Raw genomic sequence first — 22,478 nt, 5'->3', positions numbered from 1 at the left:
CTTCATGCATTTGCCTTTCTGTCAATTGGACCATACCTTGTGTTTTCAAACTTTGTAACCCCCCTTTTGGAGGGGGAAAAAAACTTTTCCATTATCCTCCTGCCTTAGTTCTGTCCTTCCTTACACAACTAAAAATTCCCAACAAGTAGTCTTATTTAGCTGCTTCCGTTTCCCTACTGTTTAATCCCTCTGTAATTTTCTTCAATCTAGTTTCCACTTCCACCTTTGAAGTGCAATTACTCTTTGAGATTTTCAACGATTTTCTGCTTGCCAAACCAGAAGCCTCCTTGTTTTTCTCTAGGATTTCATGCTTTTGATCTACCCAGTCCAGGTCTTTCCTTGCCTTTTGTGATACAAAAATATAGACCCATTTTTTTTTTTTTTTTTTTTTATTTGGTAGTACACGGGCCTCTCACTGTTGTGGCCTCTCCCTTAGCGGAGCATAGGCTCCGGACGCGCAGGCCCAGCGGCCACGGCTCACGGGCCTAGCCGCTCCACGGCATGTGGGATCCTCCCGGACGGGGGCACGAACCCATGTCCCCTGCATCGGCAGGCGGACTCCCAACCACTGCGCCACCAAGGAAGCCCGCCCCATTCTTCACTGACACTCTCCTGAGTCCTTTCTCTCCCTTCCTTTCACCTGGGCCATTCCTTAAGGTCTGTTGTTTAGAGCGTTCTGGCTCTCTCTCCTTCTCCCCTCCTCTTTCCCCATCTCCTCCCTCCCTTCCTCCCTCCCTCCCTCCCTCTTACATTCTCTTAATTCCACCTTCACATCCCCACCTTCCTTTAAATGACAAGTACCACCTCCTGACTAAGGATTTTCAGTTCTACCATCTTCAGCATTGACTTCATCCATTACCCACCTAGAATCTCTGCCCAAGGCTCACCTGTGTCATTTAAAACTCAAAACTGCCAAACGGAACTGTCAATTGTCTTTTACAAAAAAACTTCTCCCCCAAAGTTACCTCTATCATCAGGGCATATCCTTCTCTAGATCACCCCGTTTACTCTGACTCAGTACGTATCCTACATAGTGCGAGAGGTGAAATTTCATTGCTCCTTTTCTTATCTGATCTCTTATTTCATTTCACCCCTTCCATAACCTTCTCTGTGGTCTTCCATGCCTGCACCATTGAAGGAACTAGTTCCCCGCCTCAGTCTGTCTGCCATTTCATATCCCATACACCAATGCCAGATCAGTCTTTCTAAAATATTAATTAAATGATGTCAATTCCTTGAATGTTGGCTCCTCCATTACCTCCAGATTAAATCCACCCATGGGGTTCCAGGCCCACACAGGTTTCTTGAGGAAGCCACCGTTCCAAATATCTCATTCCTTTCCCCATGAATTATACCTCCATGAATCCAAATCTTAGTCTAGGATATAAGAACCATCTCAAGTATTTCTTCTTCTAAGAGAATATGCAGCCTTCATTAGTGGCCTATTTTTCTGAGATTTTACAGAAATTTCCTTATTACTATCCCTTATTTGAGTTTTATGTAAATGAAAAGGAGTGTTCATGAGAAGCCTTATATAATGCTTGAAACTTAGAAAGATAAGTGTTAGCTTTCTTCCCAATCAGAAGATGACATTCCCAGCCGCAAGGAATAATTTCTTCTATGTGTCACTCTTTGTGGTTTGCCAACCATCATATCAGCAGTGGGTAATGGCTTCATATCAGGTGAGCCATGGATGTTTGGTGTAGTTAGATGAAATAACCATATCTTTGCAACCTCTGTTAACTACAGAGTATGAAAATACACTCACTTGAAATAAATATCAACCAGATCTTCTATGCCATTCTTTTATGAGAATTTAAGGAAAAAAGCAAAAGTAAACGAAAATTAAATGAAGAGTTATCTAAAATAATATGCATAATTCACAAATAAGAATTTTTGACTGCTGGCTCATTAAGATCCCAGTCTGGTAATTGTTTATCCAAGTTATGGACCAAGAAGATCTAGGCTGGGGAGCTATATGGTCAGTCTAATCTTCAATTAGCTTTTACCCAAAGGCCCTTGTAGTACATTTTTTATTTTGTTCTCATCTCTGTCCAAACAATCTTAGTTTCCTAAAAGCAAGCACAGCATCTATGCTTGTATGCCCAGGAATACATGGCTAAGTTTCCCCAAGGTGGTATAATAGTTTTCCTACCTCCATTCAAGAAATACTAGTCAATTACCTTAAGCAAATTACTTGCCTATTATGACCACCACATTGGAAGCAAACAAAAGAATGGCCAGAGAAAAGGAGAAAAGAATGTGACATGTTTATCTTTTCTTAAATGCCCTTAAGGGAAGGCAGGCATATCTCCTTAACTCTGTAAATTTTAAAAGATTAGAATAAATATGTACTTTATATATGCATATATAATAAATTGTGTACATATAAATCATGTATAATGAAGTACATTGTACATGGAGGAGAAGAACTCAGCAGTGGTTTCCTAAACTCTTTTTACTTTGTCTCTGTAATGATGAGCCTGTCTGACTACCTGTAGCTGCTCACCAAACACATCCTGAGGGGCGCTTTCAAGTGCAGACCCCGCAGACAGCCAAGTGTCAGTGTCTGGAAACTTTCCACATGCCAGTCCTCGGTAGTGCTGGTGATGGCTGGCATCTTTGGATCCGGCTGGAGTTGTTAGTAGAGCCTGTGATTTTGGGAAAAGCAAAGGAAAGCTGGAAACAAACTATGCAAAGTAAGGCAATAAGGCAGGTGCTGGATGCAAGGTTTTCCTGCCCCCAGGGAGTCTGCATTTTGTAGGAAGAGGCAGAAGAAGGCGCTGCAACTAGAGTTCTGATTCTCTAAGAAGCTTATGTGCCTTTCACACTGAAATTTAAAGGGTATGTAATGAAGAGATAGATGTCTGAGTAAGGAAAGAGAAGAAAAGGCTAATTCTGCAAGCATCCTGGCTTTCATCTATCGAGATGTTTAAGTGTAGAAGTGCTGACATAGGAGACGGAAGAGTATTACTTTCCGCCTCCTCATGTTTATAAATCTTACATTTTGTGTTTTCGTATTTAGCTGTTTATTTCCACTTTAAAAGAAGCAGTACTGAAGCACTTACATTATGCATGTGCAATGGGGTGCGTTGCACACCCTCTGCTTATTGTGCACGTTTGGTCTGGCTTGATTAGTAGGTGCAGGAGGCACACGGTCTCTGGTGGGAGCAGTTATTTCAGAACAGGTGGTTCAGCACATTGAGGATCAAAGAACCCAAAGGTGCGAGGACTCTGACAGCTGCAGGAGCTCTCTGATCTCAGTCGGAGTTTCAACCCCACCCTGCAGATCAGGCAGCCCCCCTGAAGACAGGAATTTGCATTTTGCATAACGACCTCTCAGTCTGGTGGTTTACCCTTAGGTATCAATAGAATAGCAACAGCCTGACTGACGGCAGAAGACACCCCACTGTCACGGTTGGCATCCAGTTCTCCCGCAGTCCACTCTCTTCCCCTTGTTTCCTACTAAGTAGACTGCTAATGCCCATCCCCCGCTGACCACTCACCCCACACGCTGGGGCTGCTGGTTTCCTCACTGCGCCAAAGAACCACACCCAGACCTGATGATTATTTAACTGGGAGGTTCCATCCTGGCACCTGGTTGTCCTCCCTGCATCTCCACCTCACTGAATCTGATGTGGACACTAAAGCCCAGTCCAAATATCACCTTCCCTTCTTGGTTCATCTTACCTGACTCCAAATTTCAGCTAACATTTATTGAGTACTTTGTGTAGAGCAGGCTCTAGTAGTTGCTTTACATCCATTGTCTTTTTTACTGATTTCTTACTCTTTTGAAGTCTTCTTACACTTACACAGTGACGACACAGTTATCGCTTTTACTTGTTTCTTAGTGAAATCATAGAGTTTTTCTTGTCTCATCTCCTGCTGGCCTGAGAACACATAGCAGTTTCTGTTTCTTTTGGAACCTCATTGTTTTGAATACGTAGTGGGTGCTCCAAGCCCCACGAGTGATATCGTAATTAATGGTATAAATTCTTAGCTTATATTGGTGAAGTGTATTGAAATTGACCCTTTCTAAGAATTGAATCATTAAACCTAATTTATCAACCATCTTTTATATTTTGATGATCACGTGCATCTCAACAAATACAAGTTCAGGATGCCCATACGTCTTCTAGTTACTGGATTATTGATATTAACAGATGTGAGAGCTCTGTGCCACCCCATAAGAGCATCACCTTACTCCCTTGGTTCCACGTGGGGTAGCCACTCTCCTGGTTTGTCCATGAATGAAGGCTTTCCCCGGGACACAGGATTTCAGTGCTAAAACCAGGACACCTCTGGGTAAACCTAGGCATTTAGTTGTGTTAGTCATAAGAAACGATTTCCCCAGTGGAAGAAATTGGCTGTACTTTTATATTAAATGCTCAGGAATGGATAGGTGTCACTTAGTTGTATTTTTTTCAGTCACAGGCAAAATTTTTAATCTCTCATAGGCAACTTGGATGGCTTTTGTTGTTGTTTGCCCTACTTTACACTGGATGCTACATAGCATTGTCTGTACATCTGACAGCTGGTAGCAGAAAGCCTTACTTCAGGAACCTCAGAAACTTAAAAAAAAAATCACACACACACCTTTTTCCAATCAATTACTTTAGTATATAGTGAGTGCTTTACTAATAGCCATTTTAGAGTTATGAAATATGTATTCAGTATGGTATTTTTCTAAAAACGATTTAAAATAGCTGGCATCAGCAAGGATGTCCGCTAAGAGAGATAGAAGTACACCAAATTTCCCTGGTTATAGCTTCCTGTGCCCAAAACTTCTAATTTTTCTTTTCCTACTGAGCTTTCTAACTTTTCTTTAGAACTGACTTTTTTAGGTCTCATAGACTGTGAGTAACTTAGTTAGACTGTGGTCTAAATTAAGTGTATCTGCTTTTGAACTTTGCAACTGTTTACTTGTGTATTTAATGATTAGCTCCTCTTGGCACTTCTGGTCTCATCAGAAGATGGAAGTATACCTGCCGGAGAACATTATCTATTTTCCTGCCTTCTCTCGGCCATCTGACTAGTCCAAGCAGGGAAGCTTTTGGATTACTTGGCATAAAAACTAGTTAAACTTCTGGCGCCAGCCAGTTCCACTTTTCGGAACTTATCTGCAGAAACAGTCATGCCGCCTAATGGAACAAATATAACGCTAAGCAAGTTTTTCAGATTCCCTTTATTAACCTTGTTCAGCATCATTCTACCAAGAGATAAATGTACTTTCTGGAATACATGTCTTAACTGTGCTTCGAGATCTTTAGTTAATCTATATACATGCTTTGTTCCCTCCACGTCTTTCTAAGTATTGAATTCAAAGAATTTTGTATTTGGCACAGTGCTTGCACAGAGAGGTCCCACTTGATCATCCCGAAGTTACTTTCAGGCTCAGGATTTGCTCTGATCTTGGCATGAGAAACGTGCATAGATAAAACTATTTTAGTTATGGAATGGCCATATCACAACCAGTTGTTTGCTGGTATATTTGCTATACAGGTAATCATAAATTTTAAAAATAGGAATATTGGCTCTATACTTGAATACATTTTGAGTATTAATGATGACTTTATAGTAGTCAGTCACAAAGAGAACAGAGCTCCTAATTCCCCCTTACAATTCTCCTAAAAACACTTTATGCCACTTGGTGAATTACAGAAAATTTCTCTAATCAGTTACATTCATTCACTTCACAAATACATACGGAACCTCATCTCTAAGCCAGCTGTTGTGCAGCCACTGTAAGAAATCATACTCCACGGGGCACGGCAACAGTGGTAACAGCGTGATGGGCAAGGCTTGACTCAAATGGTTGACTCAAACAGAACAGTGTTTCTGAATTTATAGCTAATTTTAGAATGTGAAACTTTATATTATATAAAAAATTATCAGAAAAATGACTAGTGCTCCCATACCATTTAATGGCTTGTTTCCCTGTTGACACCATGTTTTGAAGGAGTTTATCTGCCCAACACATTCATTGTGTAATTATCTTCTCATTAGTATTTGCCAAAAACCAAACAAATAACTGCCAATCAGAATACACAGAGTTGATATATTGTCAGCACCGCCCCCCCCAAAAAAAGAAGAAATAAATTTATTTCATTTTTTTCTTAGACTGTGTATCACGATTGTGGGCAGATACACAATTTCAGGTATCTTAAAATAATTTAAATTTCTGAAAAGCTCCGTTACTGATTCAATGGACTTCAATGATCTCTTCTGATTCCCTCATTTATTAATATTTTATTAATATACACTTTTCTTTCTGTTGACCTGCCAGTCTGTAGTTTTACTGCAGCTACTCAGCCTCTGTTCTGAGCACCTCCTTTGAGTGTTGCGTGAACAGACCTTGTCTCTGGAGGGTAGGAACTGAATCGGAAACCGAAACAAATTTACGGCCTTCATAAAGACTCAAGGTGCTTTTCTACTTAACTCGAGTGGTTGTTTAACAGTCATGAAGTGTTTGTTGTATTTGATGACTCTGTGTGTTAATTTATGTCCTAAAGGTTAAGTTGACAGTTATTGGGGGTGGGGTGTGGGGAGGTAGGGAACAGCAGCGTGCACAGCTGAGCTGGGGCCCAGGCACCCACTCTGTAGACTATTCAAAGCCCTTACCCTCCCCAGGCCCCCACTTACCCTCTTCCCTACTCCCCTCATATCAATCAACTCTCTTATCTCATTTCCCTAAACTGAGACTAAGTGATAAATTGTACGGGTTTAAAACCGCTTGACGCTAGTCTGGGGATATTCGTGCATCATGCAGAGTCAGCCTAGTATTGTGTCTTCGGCAATAATTTCAATTCCTCCAGGGAAAGAAAATACCTTAGAGTATTCATGATGAAATGATATAGACTATGGTTAAGTGATAAGTGACAACATAGGATTTATATGAACTTTAACAAAAGATCTCCACAACTTCGTTTCCTTAAGCCCAAATTTGACATTTCTCCTCTATTATGTGGGTTACTCTGCATCTTTTTTAATTAAGGCGGCAAGCTTACCTCACATAATACTATATAAATAAAACTAAATAGAATTTTTAGTAGCATTTACCGACTTGTGATGAGTTCTATTTTATTCTTTTCTGGATGTATTTACAAGTTTTTACAATGAATATACATTACTTTTTAATCAAGAAAAAAATCACTTATAATAAAAGTTACAAAAGTACATGTATAAAAATCCTAAATATATCCTTGCCATAGCAAAGTACTTTTATTCTGTTTTATTCAGTATGTCCTGTCTGGCTGAGTATCTGATATAATAATGAGCACTTCCATTTGTATAGTTCTTTACACAGATTTTCTCATATAGGATATATAATAATAATCAATTTAGTAATGGTGATGGGATAGATAATAATATCCCCACACAAGGAAATTGTGGGTTAGATATTTTATCTTGTTTGCCAAAAGTTATATGATCAGCCAATAGCAGAAATGGAGCAGTATTTCTGAATCCTAGCACAATTTCCTTTTTATATGCTGTAATTTCCTCCCATGTGTGTAAAGTTCTGCTCACTTCCATGAAACAGATAAAGACATATAAGTCCTAGTTCCTACCATCAAGCAGTTTCTAATACATTTGGGGTAAAAAGACATGCTGACAGAGAGTTAATTAGCAATTCAATAGATGACACAGGTAAAAAGTGCAGTGCATAATACAGTGCCTGGCACGTATAGAAGGCACCCAAGAAATGTTGGATAGGTGGATGGATGCATGGACGGATGGATGAATGGATGGCTGGCTAGATGGGCAGAAGGGCAGATGGATTGACAAATTCATTAAAGTTATAGGTCTAGAAAGGAGAAAATTCACTCATCACAGATGGTTGAAATTCAGTAAATGTCTATTGACTTTTATTGGTCAGAGACTATTTCAAGAAGGAGAAGATAGACTAGCTAGGCCTTCAGGAACTTAGAAGAGTAGAGTTTGACTCTGCAGAGAGGATGAGTGAGGGAACTGCAGGCCGAGGGCTCAGCATGAGCAAAGGCAGTGAGGCAGAAAGAGCAAGATATGACTGGGACTGCAGAGGAGTGACTGACCTTGCTAACGCAGAAGGTTTGGTGAGGAGGTTGTTTTGAAAGTAGAATGGGACTGTATCATAGAATATCTTGAATTTCAAGCTGAAGTATTTAAATAATCCATAAGCACGGGCATCTCTAGACATTTCTGCATAAAGTAATTCATGTCATAAGGAAATGTTTTAGGCAATAAATCTGGTCGAAGTAGGACTCTGTGTTAAATATAAAGATATGAGAGAGTTTAATGCAAGGTGGAGATTTTAAGCATTCAGCTGGGATTTTAAAGTATTTTTAGAAAGAGCTGCAAATGTAGATCTCACTGTATCATCATTAAAATATTCCTATATGTAATTGAAACTTCTGAGACAGTTACGTCAAATTTAGCTTTAGATCAATAGGTATTTCTCATTGAGAGCTAAAAGTTTATAACATTCGAGGATAAGAAGCTGGCATAAAAGTCTAGAGGCCTCCAGATATTTCATGCATGAAGTTTAATAAATTTTTCATATGCCAGAGGAAAGATAATAATTTATGTCTTGCAGGATTTTCAACCAAAATACTAGATAGGTCAGAAAATTTATATTTTTGAAGTTGTATACACTTCTCTTTAAACCTACTAATTATTTTATCTTACAAAATTGGTGATGTTATCACTTGAATACAAGTGGTTAACAGTGAGGCCTGGGAGTAAATCTATGTGGGTTAGAATTTGGCTCAACCACTGAATTGCTGGTCAATCTTAGCCTAGTTTCTCTCTTTCCTCAGTTTTCTCATCCATGAATGATAATAATAATAGCACTAACATCTTAAGATTGTTGGGAGAATTAAACGTAAACATATGGACTAGTGCCTGCCATGTAGTAACAATTCATAAATGGTAGTCATGTTACTAGTTATAGAACATATTCAATGAATAATATGCATTCATCTTATTTTCTTATGATTGTTTACTTGTTTTATTTGTTTTCTTAATCATTGCTAGAAAGAAAGCTTGGCTCCCGTAGGGTTGCGTCTGGGTTTTCTACTGTGTGAAAGTATAACTCAACATATATGGCCTAGGTTGCTGCTAACTACGGTAAAGCTGACCAACTTCTTGCCTTCTGTAGTGAGCCATCTCTACGGATTTGGACTGATGGATGCGGAAGCCATGGTGATGGAGGCGGAGAAGTGGACCACTGTTCCCCAGCAGCACGTGTGTGTGGAGAGCACAGACCGACAAATCAAGTAATGTTTGCTGCAAGCAGACAGCATGACAGTGCCCTAAAAGAGATTAGGCCAGTGCAGATATCTTGAGACAGCCCTGTGTTGCACATGGAAACTAGAAACTTGTGTAGTATTTTTCTAATGTAATTATAAAATTCTAATAGAATGTCTTAAGACCCTAAGCCATTAAATACACACTAGTATAACCCAAGGATCCTTAAAAGAAAAACGTATCTTACAAGGGGGTGGGGGGGGGGACCCTTACAGATGGGCATTCTTCAAGTTTCTACTCTGTCAATATTTCTAATCGGTGGTAGAAGTATTCCCCATATTTTATGGTAGAAATATTCCCCATAAGTTGGTGTACTCCCAAAACTAAACCTTATGTTCTGGAAACTTAACTGCACACCATGTAGTTCTCTGAAGATTGATGCAGGATGCCCAGTAAAAGAGATTGCAGTTTACTCAGCTTCCAGGGCCTCGTCCCCTGTTTCAGCCTCACAAACTTGGAGGCTGTGCTGATTGGATTCATCAAGTGATAGTGAAGTCTCTCCTAGGCACTGAATCCGAAGAATAGGATTTATTTTAGTGATTTTATTAGTAATTTGCTTTCAGCTTTCTTTTTAGAGAGCTCGGAAAAATACGTAAGAACTTTGGTTTGTAATAAAACTAGAGCCATTATCATTCTTGAGGAACTTGTTAGGAAGCAGAAATAAGTGGACTAAGTTTTTTTTTTCCCCATTCTACCCATTTGTGGCAAAGAATAAGAGAGAAAAAAAAAAGAAGTAAAAAGTTAACCGGTATTTACTGAGCTCTTACTACAGGTCAAGCCAAGTGTTAGAAACAATGTGTTTTCTTCTTAAAACTTTATAACAACTTGGGTATTATTCCCTTTTGACAAAGGAGGAAATGGGATCAAATGGAATAATTGTTTATTCATTCACAAATTCATATACCAATTCAGCAACAATTTTTCTCGCTATCAAGCACTTACTGGCTATCAAGCACTGGGCTAGATAATTAGGGATAGAAACCGGAATAAGAAATGCTTCCTGCCCTTGTGGAGCTTACAGTCTAGCGGGGGAGTCAAACCAAAATAATATAATAAGTAGATCATTACAAATGACAATAAGCGAATGCTGAAATAAAAGGGGTAGTAAATAAAAGGTGGGAACATGTTTTTCCTATGGTTCAGTAACCATCTTAGAGAGTGAAATTTAAGCTTTGACTATGAAAGAAGAGTCAGCCATAGGAACAGCAGCAAAAAAGCACTAGAGGCAGAGTAGTGTATGCAAAGTGGCTAAGGTAAACTTGAATTATCCCAGAACTTGAACCAATGCTAGTGTGGCTGGAACCCAGTGTTCAAGGGGCACAGTGGCACAGGAGGAAGCTAGTGAAGAAGACAGGAGCCTGTAGGCAAGCGGAAGAGTGTGCGCTTGGCTTATAGAGAAAGGAAATGGTAGACCAGGGATTTGAATCAAGGTCATAGTCATCCCCAAGCCTCCACTGTACAACAGTACCCTATACTGGTGGTTCACAAAGTGGATTCCACAGATCAGCAACATCCCTATCGCCTGGGAACTTGTTGGAAAGGCATATTCTTGTGACCCACCCCAGCCTTACTGAATCAGACACTCCAGCACCAGGGCCCAGCGATCTATCTGAACAAGATTGATATCCACTACCTGCATGAAGATAAAAGAACCTTCATTCCTCCTTTCCTCTCACTTGCACCTTTCCCACCCTAACTAGGGTTACTCCCTTAAACGACCTAATCATTTGGGTAATGACACTGTGTCCCTTAGTCTCCAGCGACCACGGCTTGCATTGCATCACACGGTCCTTCCAGGCCTGCAGGCTCACGCAGCCGAGCTCTGCCTCGTGCTCTGCTCAAACCCCCTTCTCTCTGTTGCAGGACAGTTCGGCCCAACAGTGCGGTGCGCTCCGTCTACAAAGCGTCGGGCTGCTCCGACAATCCCAACCACCACGTCAGCTACCTGGAACACGTAGTTGTGCGCATCACCATCACCCACCCCAGGAGGGGAGACCTGGCCATCTACCTGACCTCGCCCTCAGGAACCAGGTCCCAGCTTTTGGCCAACAGGTACAGACATGGCCCCTGACCGCCAGTGTGCGGGGGTCACGATGACGCCCAGCGACTCTTTCAGCTCAAAAAAGTCCGCTGTGCTTTATTTTTTATTTTTTCAGAAGTCGAGGATTGTGCATGTACATATATTGTAGGATCATGATTTTCTATACAATTTTTAACGGTTACTTTCCATTTACAGTTATTACAAAATATTGGCTGTAGTCCCTGTGTGGTACGGATAATCCGTGAGCCTATCATATACCCAATAATTTGTACCTCCCACTCCCCAACCCATATATTACCTCTCCTACCCCGTCCACTAGTTTGTTCTCTAAATCTGTGAGTCTGCTTCTTTTTTTGTTATATTCACTAGTTTATTGTAGTTTTAGATTCCACATGTAAGTTATATCATACAGTATTTGTCTTTCTCTGACTTATTTCACTTAGTGTAATGCTCTCCAAGTTCAACCATGTTGCTGCAAATGGCAAAAATTTCATTCTTTTTTATGGCTGAGTAGTATTCCATTGTGTGTGTGTGTGTGTGTGTGTGTGTGTGTGTGTGTGTGTGTGTGTGTGTGTGTGTGTGTGTGTGCCACAGCTTCTTTATCCATTCATCTGTTGATGGACACTTAAGTTGCTTCCATATCTTGGCTATTGTGAATAGTGCTGCTCTGAACATTGGGGTGCATATATCTTTTCAAATAAAAACCTGATTAAAAGATAGGCAGAAGAACTGAACAGACATTTTTCAGGCAGAAGAACTGAATAGACATTTTTCCAAAGAGGAAATGCAGATGGCCAACAGGTACATGAAAAGATGCTCAACACTGCTAATCATCAGAGGAAATGCAAATCAAAAGCACAATGAGATATCTCCTCACACCTGTCAAAATAGCCACCGTCAAAAAGAACACACGTAACAGATGTTGGCGAGGGTGTGGAGAAAAGGGAATCCTTGTATAGTGTTGGTGGGAATGTCAGTTGGTGCAGCCACTGTGGAAAACAGTATGTAGGTTTCTCAAAAAAACTAAAAACAGAACTACCGTATGACCCAGCAATTCCACTCCTGGGTATAAATCAAAAAAAAAAACCCCAAAGACATTAATGCAAAAATATACAGCTGTTCTTTAATTTCTTACTACCCTAAAAACTGGGTGGGGCCGGGGGGAGCGCCACTTACACATCATGATGGGATGGTCATAGCTCTCACTGCCCACACATAAACAGAGAGTGCAAAGCCGCCTAGGATCTGTAGGCATGGAACAGTATAACATTTAAGAGGTGGGTAATATTAAAAGGATGCTGCAGAAAAATTGAGGGCCGCCTGTTGTTCTTTATCCTGTAAAAGAATTGCAGAACACTAAATCCTTAGGCCTCTGAGATGCCCTCCCCTGCCCTTAAGTGTCTGCTGGCATTTGTTACAGATTAACTGAATGCTCTTGCCAGAGCACTTTCCAAAGTTAGAGGAAATTCTATTTGTTTTAAAACAGGTTTTGGCAGATTTTTTTCTACAAAGATTCAGTTAGTAAATGTTTTGAGCTTTGCAGGCCATGTGTTTATTGCCACTACTCAACTCTGCCATTAGAGTGCAAAAGCCACTGTAAACAATATAAATGAATGTGTATGGCTGTGTTCCAATAACAACTTTATTTACACAAACAGCCTAAGGGCTGGATTTGGTTTGAGGACTGACTGTAGTTTGCTAACCACTGTTTTAAAGGTTGGCCCTTTAGTCTTTATTGGCCAAGAGGGCACTTACTTTTTCTTAGTAGCCTCTTCCTTTCCCCATACTTCCTCCAAACATTTCTCCAGCAGGTAATTGTATTGCCAGGATCCTGCTGAAAGGCCAGAATGTTCTAACACAAGTTTTCTTTTGCTTCACTGGCTTTTCAAGTGGTTGAGAGCATGGGTGGGGGATACTTGTCAACAAGTGGGACCAGATGGGGAAATGTCAGATTGCCTTATACACCCCATTCCCATTATGGTTCTAAAATACAAGCCACAGCCAAAAGCCTGTAAGTTTCTTTCATTTGATGTTTCTCTCCAAGAGGAACATTTAATAGGGGCAAAAACCTTATTGTCAAAGGCCTATGCAGTCCAAATGAAAGCCAACCTCTTATGTTGACACAGCCGCCTGTCCACATGCCAGGTGTCCACAGCAGTAGTGATCTCTGTTAGGACAATGACAAGATGCCAGACGAGTTGAGAGGCCAAGGCCAGTGCAAGCCTGCAGAGCTGAAAGTCAGACTGAGGAATTACCAGTTGCTTTTCAAAATCTCCAACCTCATCTGCTGTAGGACAGTGAGAAAAACAGAGAGCAGTAGCACTTCTTGGTGACAGTGACTAGGAGTACAGATTCCAGACTCTTTCACTGCATTTTATTTCTGTGTGCAGAAGTCTTCTTGTGTTTGTCTTTAAAACCTAATGTCTTCTGTTAGGGCATAGGGAAACCTGGGCTTCGTACTCTATGAAGCGCAGTTTGCCAGGTTAAGGGTATGCAGGTGCAAGGAACTAAAGGATGCTTTGGTATCTCAGTCGCTGGGCACGCCCTCCTCCCTCCACAGACAGGGGTCTCAGCTGCCGCCAGGTCATCGCTGCTACCTGCCTGAGGCTTCTCTCCAGCGAGCAAGGCCTGCAGATGCCCAATTCTATGATTAATGGAGGTCACACCAGCTGTTGTTACCAAAACCAGGGAAGACCTTTTTCTTGATGTTCTTTTTTTCTTTACTGCTGTGCATTTGCATTGAACTTGAAGTATCCAGGTGATCCCTGGTGAAGTACGAAGGCTGGCTTCACACATGTGCAGCTCTTCTCCCTGGAGCCCCCTCCGTTGTAGAAAAACAGTCCCTCCACAGTTGCTGTTTGCTTGGAAAACTCAGTGCCTTCAGCCTTTCTGGGCTCTTCCTGCATATTTCAGTATTTCTTGTTGGCTTCCCTGGAAATGACTTCAGTGAGGAAACTTGTGAGCTGGGGAGCTGTGGGTTGCATCACAGGCATTTGGTGGATTACAGTGTCGCTGGCTTCAGTCTTGCATGCATTCTTCAACAGCAGACATCCGCTTTGCTCTTTGCAAAGTGCTGATCGCCAAAGTGCTACATGACTTGTGTCAGAGAAAAGAAACAGGCATTTCAGATGCTCGGTGACCGATCTTGGCGGTTTACTTTAGCCTGTCCCATCATTACCTCCTGGGAATAAGATCTGCACTCAGAGTGCACTTCTTGGTCTGGAGCATTTCTTAAAGTGCTCTTCTTTTGTCTGTCTTCCATCTCAGTGCTGAAAATAAGTAGCCACCCCAGAAAAGGTAGACAAATTTGAGTGGACGGAGGGGACTGGAGGCACCGAGAGATGTAAACAGATGTTATGAATTCATTTGTCCATAGCTCCCCAAAAACACTGCTTTCAGCATCTGACCCTTTAATTGTAAAACAGCTACACCTGGTCCCAAAGCCACGTCTGCCCACCTTCCAGGGCCTGGCTCCCCTGTCCTTGTTGTACTTGACGCTAGTAGCATCCCTCCTACTGAGGCAGCTAAGGGAAGACCGTTTCCTTTGGCATCTTTTCCTTCTGGCATATTCCAAAGCTTTCATTTTATGAGAGGAAATCTCTACTCAGAACTTCCCAGTCTCTCACCTCATGACAAGGAATCCTCATGTCCTCTCACCTTGGCCCTGTTTCAAATCACATTCCTAGGATTGGGAACTGAAGGCAAGAAGCATCGACAAGGGGGTGGGCAGGGTGTGAAGGGAAGGTCTGCTTTGCTCCTGGTGACCTTCCTGTTGGCCTGCAGGGCAGTGATACCTTTCCTCAAGGAAAAGGCGATGAGGTCAGGGTTTAGAAGGGATTTGTATGGCAGAGATTTTTTTTTTAATCTATTTTTTTTATTGAAGTATATAGTTGATTCACAACGTTGTGTTAATTTCTGCTGTACAGCAAAGTGATTCATTTATACATATACATATATTCTTTTTCATATTCTTTTCCATTATGTTTTATCACAGGATATTGAATGTAGTTCCCTGTGCTGTTACAGTAAGAACTCGTTGTTTATCAGTTCTATGTGTAATAGTTTGCATCTGCTAACCCCAAACTCTCAGTCCTAATCCATCCCTCCCCCACCCCCTCCCCCCTTGGCAACCACAAGTCTGTTCTCTATGTCTGTGAGTCTGTTTCTGTTTCATAGGTAGGTTCATTTGTGTCATATTTTAGATTCCACATGTAAGTGATATCATATGGTGTTTGTCTTTCTCTTTCTGACTTACTTCACTTAGTATGATACTCTCTAGTTGCATCCATGTTGCTGCAAATGGCACAATTTTGTTCTTTTTTATGGCTGAGTAGTATTCCATTGTATACATGTACCACATCTTCTTGATCCATTCATCTGTGGATGGATATTTAGGTTGTTTCCTTGACTTGGCTATTGTGAATAGTGCTGCTATGAACATAGGGGTGCATGTATCTTTTCGAATTATAGTATTGTCCAGATATATGCCCAGGAGTGTGATTGCTAGATCATATGGTAGCTCTGTTTTTAGTTTTCTGAGGACGCTCCCTACTGTTTTCCATAGTGGCTGCACCAATTTACATTCCCACCAACAGTGTAGCAGGGTTCCCTTTTCTCCACACCCTCTCCAGCATTTGTTACTTGTAGACTTTTTAATTATGGCTATTCTGAGTGGTGTGAGGTGGTACCTCCTTGTAGTTTTGATTTGAATTTCTCTAATAATTTGCTATGTTGAGCATCTTTGCATGTGCCTATTGGCCATCTGTATGTCTTCTTTGGAGAAATGTGTATTTAAGGTCTTCTGCCCATTTTTCGATTGGGTTATTTATTATTTGTTGTTGAGTTGTATGAGCTGTTTGTATATTTTGGAAATTAAGCCCTCGTCGGTCACATTATTTGCAAATATTTTCTCCCATTCCATATGTTGTCTTTTCATTTTGTTTATGGTTTCCTTTATTATACAAAAGCTTGTAAGTTTGATTAGGTCCCATTTGTGTTTTTTTTTGTTTTTATTTCTATTGCCTTGGGAGACTGACCTAAGAAAACACTGGTATTATGATTTATGTCAGAGAATGTTTTGCGTATGATCTCTCCTAGGAGTTTTATGGTGTCATGTCTTATGTTTAAGTCTTTAAGCCATTTTGAGTTTATTTTTGTGTATGGTGTGAGGGTGTGTTGTAACTTCATTGATTTACGTGCAGCTGTCCGCCTTTCCCAACACCACTTACTGAAGAGATTCTTCTTCCCAGCATACATTCTTGCCTCTTTTGTCGAAGATTAATTGACCGTAGGTGTGTGGGTTTATTTCTGGGCTCTCTGTTCTGTTCCACTGATGTATATGTCTGTTTTTGTGCCTGTACCACACTGTGTTGATTACTGTAGCTTTGTAGTATTGTCTGAAGCTTTGTTCTTTTTCCTCAGGATTGCTTTGGCAATTCTGGGTCTTTTATGGTTCCATATAAATTTTAGGATTATTCTAGTTCTGTGAAAAATGTCATGGGTAATTTGACACTGTATTAAATCAGTGATGTATTTAATACAGGTGTATTAAATCTGTAGATTGCTTTAGATAGCATGGCCATTTTAACAATATTAATTCTTCCAATCCAAAAGCATGGGATATCTTTACATTTCTTTGAATCTTTAATTTCCTTTATTAATGTTTTATAGTTCTCAGCATATACATCTTTCACCTCCTTGGTCAACTTTATTCCTAAGTATTTTATTTGTGTGTCAGAGATTATTAATGAGGGCAATAAATAGTTCCCCTGTTGGACACTTATCTTTCTTTGAAAGAAGTCAAGATTTCTGAGGAGGACCACGTAAAGCAAAGAACACTGTGCAGTTAAAAGATAGGAATTCTGAAAGGTTTAAAACACACAGTTTTCCTAGTGGGGTCATTTGAGATGAAGAGGTACAGCTGTGGTGGCAAAGAGTCGTCCCCATTTGATCCCTTCTGTTTCTCCATGAGGCAGAACTCTTCACAGTGGCCTGTGCACTGGCTGCTGTGAGAAGGAAGGATGCTGAGATTCAGCTCAGACTCAGAATCCGAGGCTCACTTGGCATCATCTCCCCTTAATGATGCAAAAACTAGACATACAGACAAGGAGAATAAACTAGGAAGGAAGCTGAGAGGACAGCAACTCCCGTGCATTATTACCTTCATTTCAGTATTGACAAAATCTGTGTCCTGGTCTTGGGACCAGAAAATGCTATCCATAACAGTAAATTCCCAAAAGAAAGGGGTCATGGTCAGCTTTCCAGAAGTCCACATTTTCCTAAACTTTTCAGTAAGGAGTGTCTTCAACATTGCTTATGCCCTCACCATGACAATTCCTAGGGAACTGGTTTTCAGCGAGGTCGTTGAAGATGTTGTCAGTGTGGGCCGTCTGGAGCCCCTCAGTGCTTCCCTGTCCTGGCTGCCGGGCACTGGCTGGAACTCCTGTGGAGAACAGCTGTTCCAGGAAGCACGGTCTACCCGAGCATCTGCAGGTGCTGAGCCCTGGAAGGCACTCAGCAGCGTTCAGCTAGTCGAGCTCGAGCTGCATGCCCCATTAGCCCAGCAGGCAACCCCTCCACCCCCCCGCCCCCGTGGCAGGCCAGGTTGATGGTTTAGTGGGTGGGAGCCCCGAGTAAACAGAGGCATCCTGGAATGGACAGTTAGTGCCTTCTCTTCCCTTTGTTTTCTCCTGTCTTCCCACCCTTCTGCTCCTCCTTCTGGCCTGTTCACCCTGCCTAACAAAAAAACAAACTGAATAATCGACACAAATGCTTTCCTTCTAGGGGGACTGTGGGGATCTGGCATGGGTAGGGGCAATCAGGTGGGCTTGGGTCCCTTTAAAACAGATACAAGAGCAACTCTAGATGTAAGCCTTTATACGACCACATGTTCAAATTCTGCTTGCCTACATATTTTCCAACAAAAAGCTTATCCCATCAGATTCTTCCTTCAGCTGCATTTGTTAGAATTATGAAAACCTGGCTTTTTTTTTCTTCCCCTAAATACACCCCCTTTCCCCAATTCATTGAGTTTTCGATTTAGTTTAGCTGTATTGGCTCTCTGTTCCAAATTTTGGCCTCTGACTGAAAGCTGAAACTTCGCCTCCCTTTCTAAATTTGATTACAGATGAGTATCTCTGCTTCTAATTATGGTCTTAAGTAGAAAGAAGGTACACTTTCTCGTCTGCACAACCTATAGGGTTCTATAATTAACTGTGTTTAACTGGTGTTTCTATTTGAATATTTTTGTCCCTGCCCAAATGTTCAATGACAGACTACTGACATTTTGTAAAGTGTCCTGCTGTATAAATGGATGTGTGACTTGCAGAATTACACTTTTGCTGTGGAAGTTTTACATTCCAGTAAGGCCTCACCATAAGAATAACCCTCTTCCTTTATTCAAGAGAAGGTACAGCCTTTGGAGCTTAGAGCTGGGGTTGTCTTGATTTCACCCATTTTTACGTTCGACTTTGGAAAAGTGATTCTTTCATCTAGAAAACAGACATAGTAGTATCTGCCTCACAGGGTTGTTACAAGTACTGAATAACGTACAGCAAGCTCCTAGCATAGTAAGCACTTGTAAGTGCTAACCCTTCTTTATGCAGTGCCTTTCAAAGCACCTGGTGAGTGACTATCACACACAGCTGGCCAGGTCTCTCCCAGAGAGGTTGATTCTAAAGGTCTAGGTGAGGCCCGAGAATTTGCATTTCTAATAAGCTCCCAGGTGATGTTGAAGCTGCCCATCCACAGACCAGACTTTTAAATGGCACCGATTTAAAAGATCACCCAGCTTTTTCAAACACATTCTTCTTATTTTCATGTCATCAAAAAACTTGTGAGCGGTATGCTGCTGGGTGCTGTGAAAGTCATTTACAAAGGAGTTTATAATGTAAAACAGATATTTAGATAAAAGCCATCTACTATGAAAGAATATATCTTCAAGACGATTAAGCACTTACATCGTGTACCCACAAGAAGGAATGCCTTTCGGGGTTGGTAAGTTAGTAAGAATGTGCACGTTGAAAGTTTTTTAGAAAACTCACCTTTTTAGGTATTCCAGACCTCTAGAACCAGTACCTTTCTCTCAACCTTTCTTAAAGAAGCGATTTAGATTAGAAGAGAGAGAAAAACTTAATAGTGTGTTTTAAGTTACCGTTTCAGAAGCAAATTATTTACAACTTACAAAAGCCGAACATCTAAAGAAAATCAGAAGCTCAGTTACAACTAAGCCAAATGAGGGCTTTAAGCATTCTATCAGCTTTAGGTTAAATTGTGATGAAGCACTAAAAATATTAAAAATCAAAAAAGAGAACCAAAAGAAAACTTCCAAAATATTGGCTTAATGTCTAATTCTGTGGTGAACACAAATACTGTCTGTGTAGTCGTGGATGATTCTGAAATTAAGATCCATTTACAGTTTGAGAAATAATTATATGATAACACATAGCTGTCAGTACTTACAAAATGTCTTGTTATTTAGTTGCCATAACATCAGAGAAGCATGTTGTAGCCTTGACACATTGGCTAGACTCTTTAGGTGAAAGGGGGAAAGAAAGCTTACAGTAATTATATGAGTTATTTCCTGAGTTAATTCCTCAAAAGGACGTACTACATTTAATGGCAGTCCTTCCTACCAGTCTTCATCAAAGTAATTGAAAACCGCTCACAGGGGTAGGGCTGTGGGCACCGTTTTAATAGCTGGATACATGATTTGTGCCCCTGCATGCATATTTCATTGAGCACATGATTATGAAGTCAAGTTGACAGAACAGGGTTTCACTGCAATAGGAGATGTGGACACGGGTATGGAGTTAATGTACTCCAGCTTTCAGCACACTGGCCCTGCTTTATTGATATTTGATCCACACTAATAATGTTGGCATGTGTCTCTTTTCTTCGCTGTTGGCACAGCACAGACGTTCAGACAGGGCACTGGACTTTTTAGTTGATAAACGAAGACCACACAATTAGAATCTCTTTAGCGCTGTCCAGTGATTTGACACTTGGTTGGAGCGAGTATGTTCTTTGCAACACAAATCTCGTCTACTACCTACATTACCTTTTGTTATATGCAGATGATGCAGGGTTTTTAAATAGTACAATACGAAAAATAGCGAATAGTTTTAAGTACTGAATCAGAGTAAAAATAAAAGGGTGGGGATTAGAAAAGTCAATGCCCAGCTAGTTGAAACAACAATAACAATCAGTGTCTATTTCTCTCCCCGTCAACTCTTTTAGCAAAATGCAGTGATCGTGTTTGGCTGCATTTTAATTCCTCTCCTCAACTTTTATGTCCACATGAAACTAATGAGCATTCCAGCTCTGCATAAAGTGAAGAGGCCGGGCTGGGAACCACTCAGCCAGATAGACAAAGCCTGTTTACATTCGGGCTTTGAAACACTTATTTGAATGGTGATTATGGATAGTTCTTCTGGGTACCTAGTTTATATTTAATTTTCGTTCCAAATGTGATTTTAAAATGATTGATAGCAATGGAATGATTTTCACAGGTGGAGAGGAAAGGGTGTAAGGGAAGAAACATAGGGTCTGCTAATCCAGCACTCAAATAAATAACTGACCCATGAGTAATTAAAAGTTGGCTGAGGTTGTGGAAACAAGACTGCCCCTCATGTGATGGCAGCCTCAAGTCTCCTTTGTAGTTTTTGGACATGAGGCCGTGAGCCAAATGTTCTGTCTAAACTGTTTGGGAATTGCTTTTCAGTTTGACACTCTTGGAAAGGTATTACGTGACAAGCTGTCGCTTCAGTGCCCTCAAATGGCACAACAGCCTCAACGAATTGGAACTGAAATTAGAACTGTTGGGCTAAGAAGTGGTTCTAGACCAATTTTCTGCCTCCATCCATTTCTGTGTCACAATATTCACTTCAGTAACGTCCCTCTGGCAGGAAGTACCATTTGAAAAGGTTCCTCCTTCCCTACCTCTGTGTCTCGTTTTCACCCAACACACACTTTCTGGGTTTTACATGAAGGACCCAGTAGGTAAGTCAATTGTGTTTATAATGACCCAACAATTTCTTCCTGGCCAAGTCCAGTTTCAAGCCACAAACTTGTGAAACAAGCCCTATTGTGGTAGTGCGTGGATTGTAAGATCTCCTGGATGTATGTACCATCCATAATCTATCGAAGATCATTTTCAGTGGGAAGACATTCATGTAAGGAGCCACTGTTTCCATCCCCGTTATCATGAGGGAAAGCTGCCAGATCTAATATGGTCCTCGTTGAAATGCCGCACCCTTTGGTTCAGAAGTAACCTGTATACAGGTTATACAGGTTATACAGGTTAGTAACCTGTATACAGGTTAGTATACAGGTATACAGGTTACTGTATACAGGTATACAGTATACAGGTATATAGTATACAGGTATACAGTATACAGGTATACAGTATACAGGTACACAGTAACCTGTATACAGGTATACAGGTTAGTATACAGGTATACAGGTTAGTAACCTGTATACAGGTTATACAGGTTAGTATACAGATATTCTAAAAAAAGAAAAAGGCCTTCCTGTCCATATAAGGTTTGAAAATCACTGCCCCCCATTAACCCCATATGGAGATTAACAAAACATATTTGAATATTCCAAAGATCTGCAGTGTTCTCCAGTAAAGAGATCTGTTCAACTTTGACTCAGCCTTTTCTCAATTTTCTGACCGTGGGACACTTGGAGAATGTTGCTAAATACTTTTTATTTTTCTTCTTCCAAGACCTCAGGAGTATGCAACAGGTGATTTTCCTGTTTATTGCTTTTCTCCAGGGAAAGCTGCCGAGTGTCAGCCATTTACCTAACACGGTCCCTAGTTACGTCCCCTAACCCTCCAGCTTCAGAATCCAGCTGGCATTTTAGAGGGAGCCTCAAACACATTGATAGAACACTTTAAAAAATCAGAATTGTAATGTATTAAGTTATAATGAGATTAGACTGGTTATTTTTGTTTTTAGAAGGGTGCATTTTCTCCCAATGGGAAGATGCACATGGAAGTTCAAATGATAACCACCAGTTTCCTTGGTGAACAGGAAAGTAAAGCAAGGAGAGGTGATTGTATGTCTTAAATAGCTGTCAACATCCACTTGTCATGACCTTTGTATTTGTCTGCACTGAAGGACAGATATGTCCCAGTAATTGGACG

At 40.8% G+C, this 22,478-nt stretch overlaps 1 protein-coding gene across 1 annotated transcript in view; it reads left to right on the top strand.

Moving 5' to 3' along the window:
• Window positions 1–22,478, top strand: part of PCSK5 (proprotein convertase subtilisin/kexin type 5) — a 316,125-nt gene that overhangs the window by 255,427 nt on the left and 38,220 nt on the right. Inside the window, exons 11-12 of the mRNA XM_060154957.1 lie at window positions 9,137–9,254; window positions 11,149–11,337. Coding sequence (XP_060010940.1) covers window positions 9,137–9,254; window positions 11,149–11,337 — 307 coding nt within the window. The remainder of the gene's footprint in view (window positions 1–9,136; window positions 9,255–11,148; window positions 11,338–22,478) is intronic.

Source organism: Lagenorhynchus albirostris, chromosome 7 (genome assembly GCF_949774975.1).
Source record: "Lagenorhynchus albirostris chromosome 7, mLagAlb1.1, whole genome shotgun sequence".
Taxonomy (NCBI): Eukaryota; Metazoa; Chordata; class Mammalia; order Artiodactyla; family Delphinidae; genus Lagenorhynchus; species Lagenorhynchus albirostris.
The sequence above is the reverse complement of the archived record's forward strand: the minus strand, read 5'-3'. Positions and strand labels throughout refer to the sequence as shown.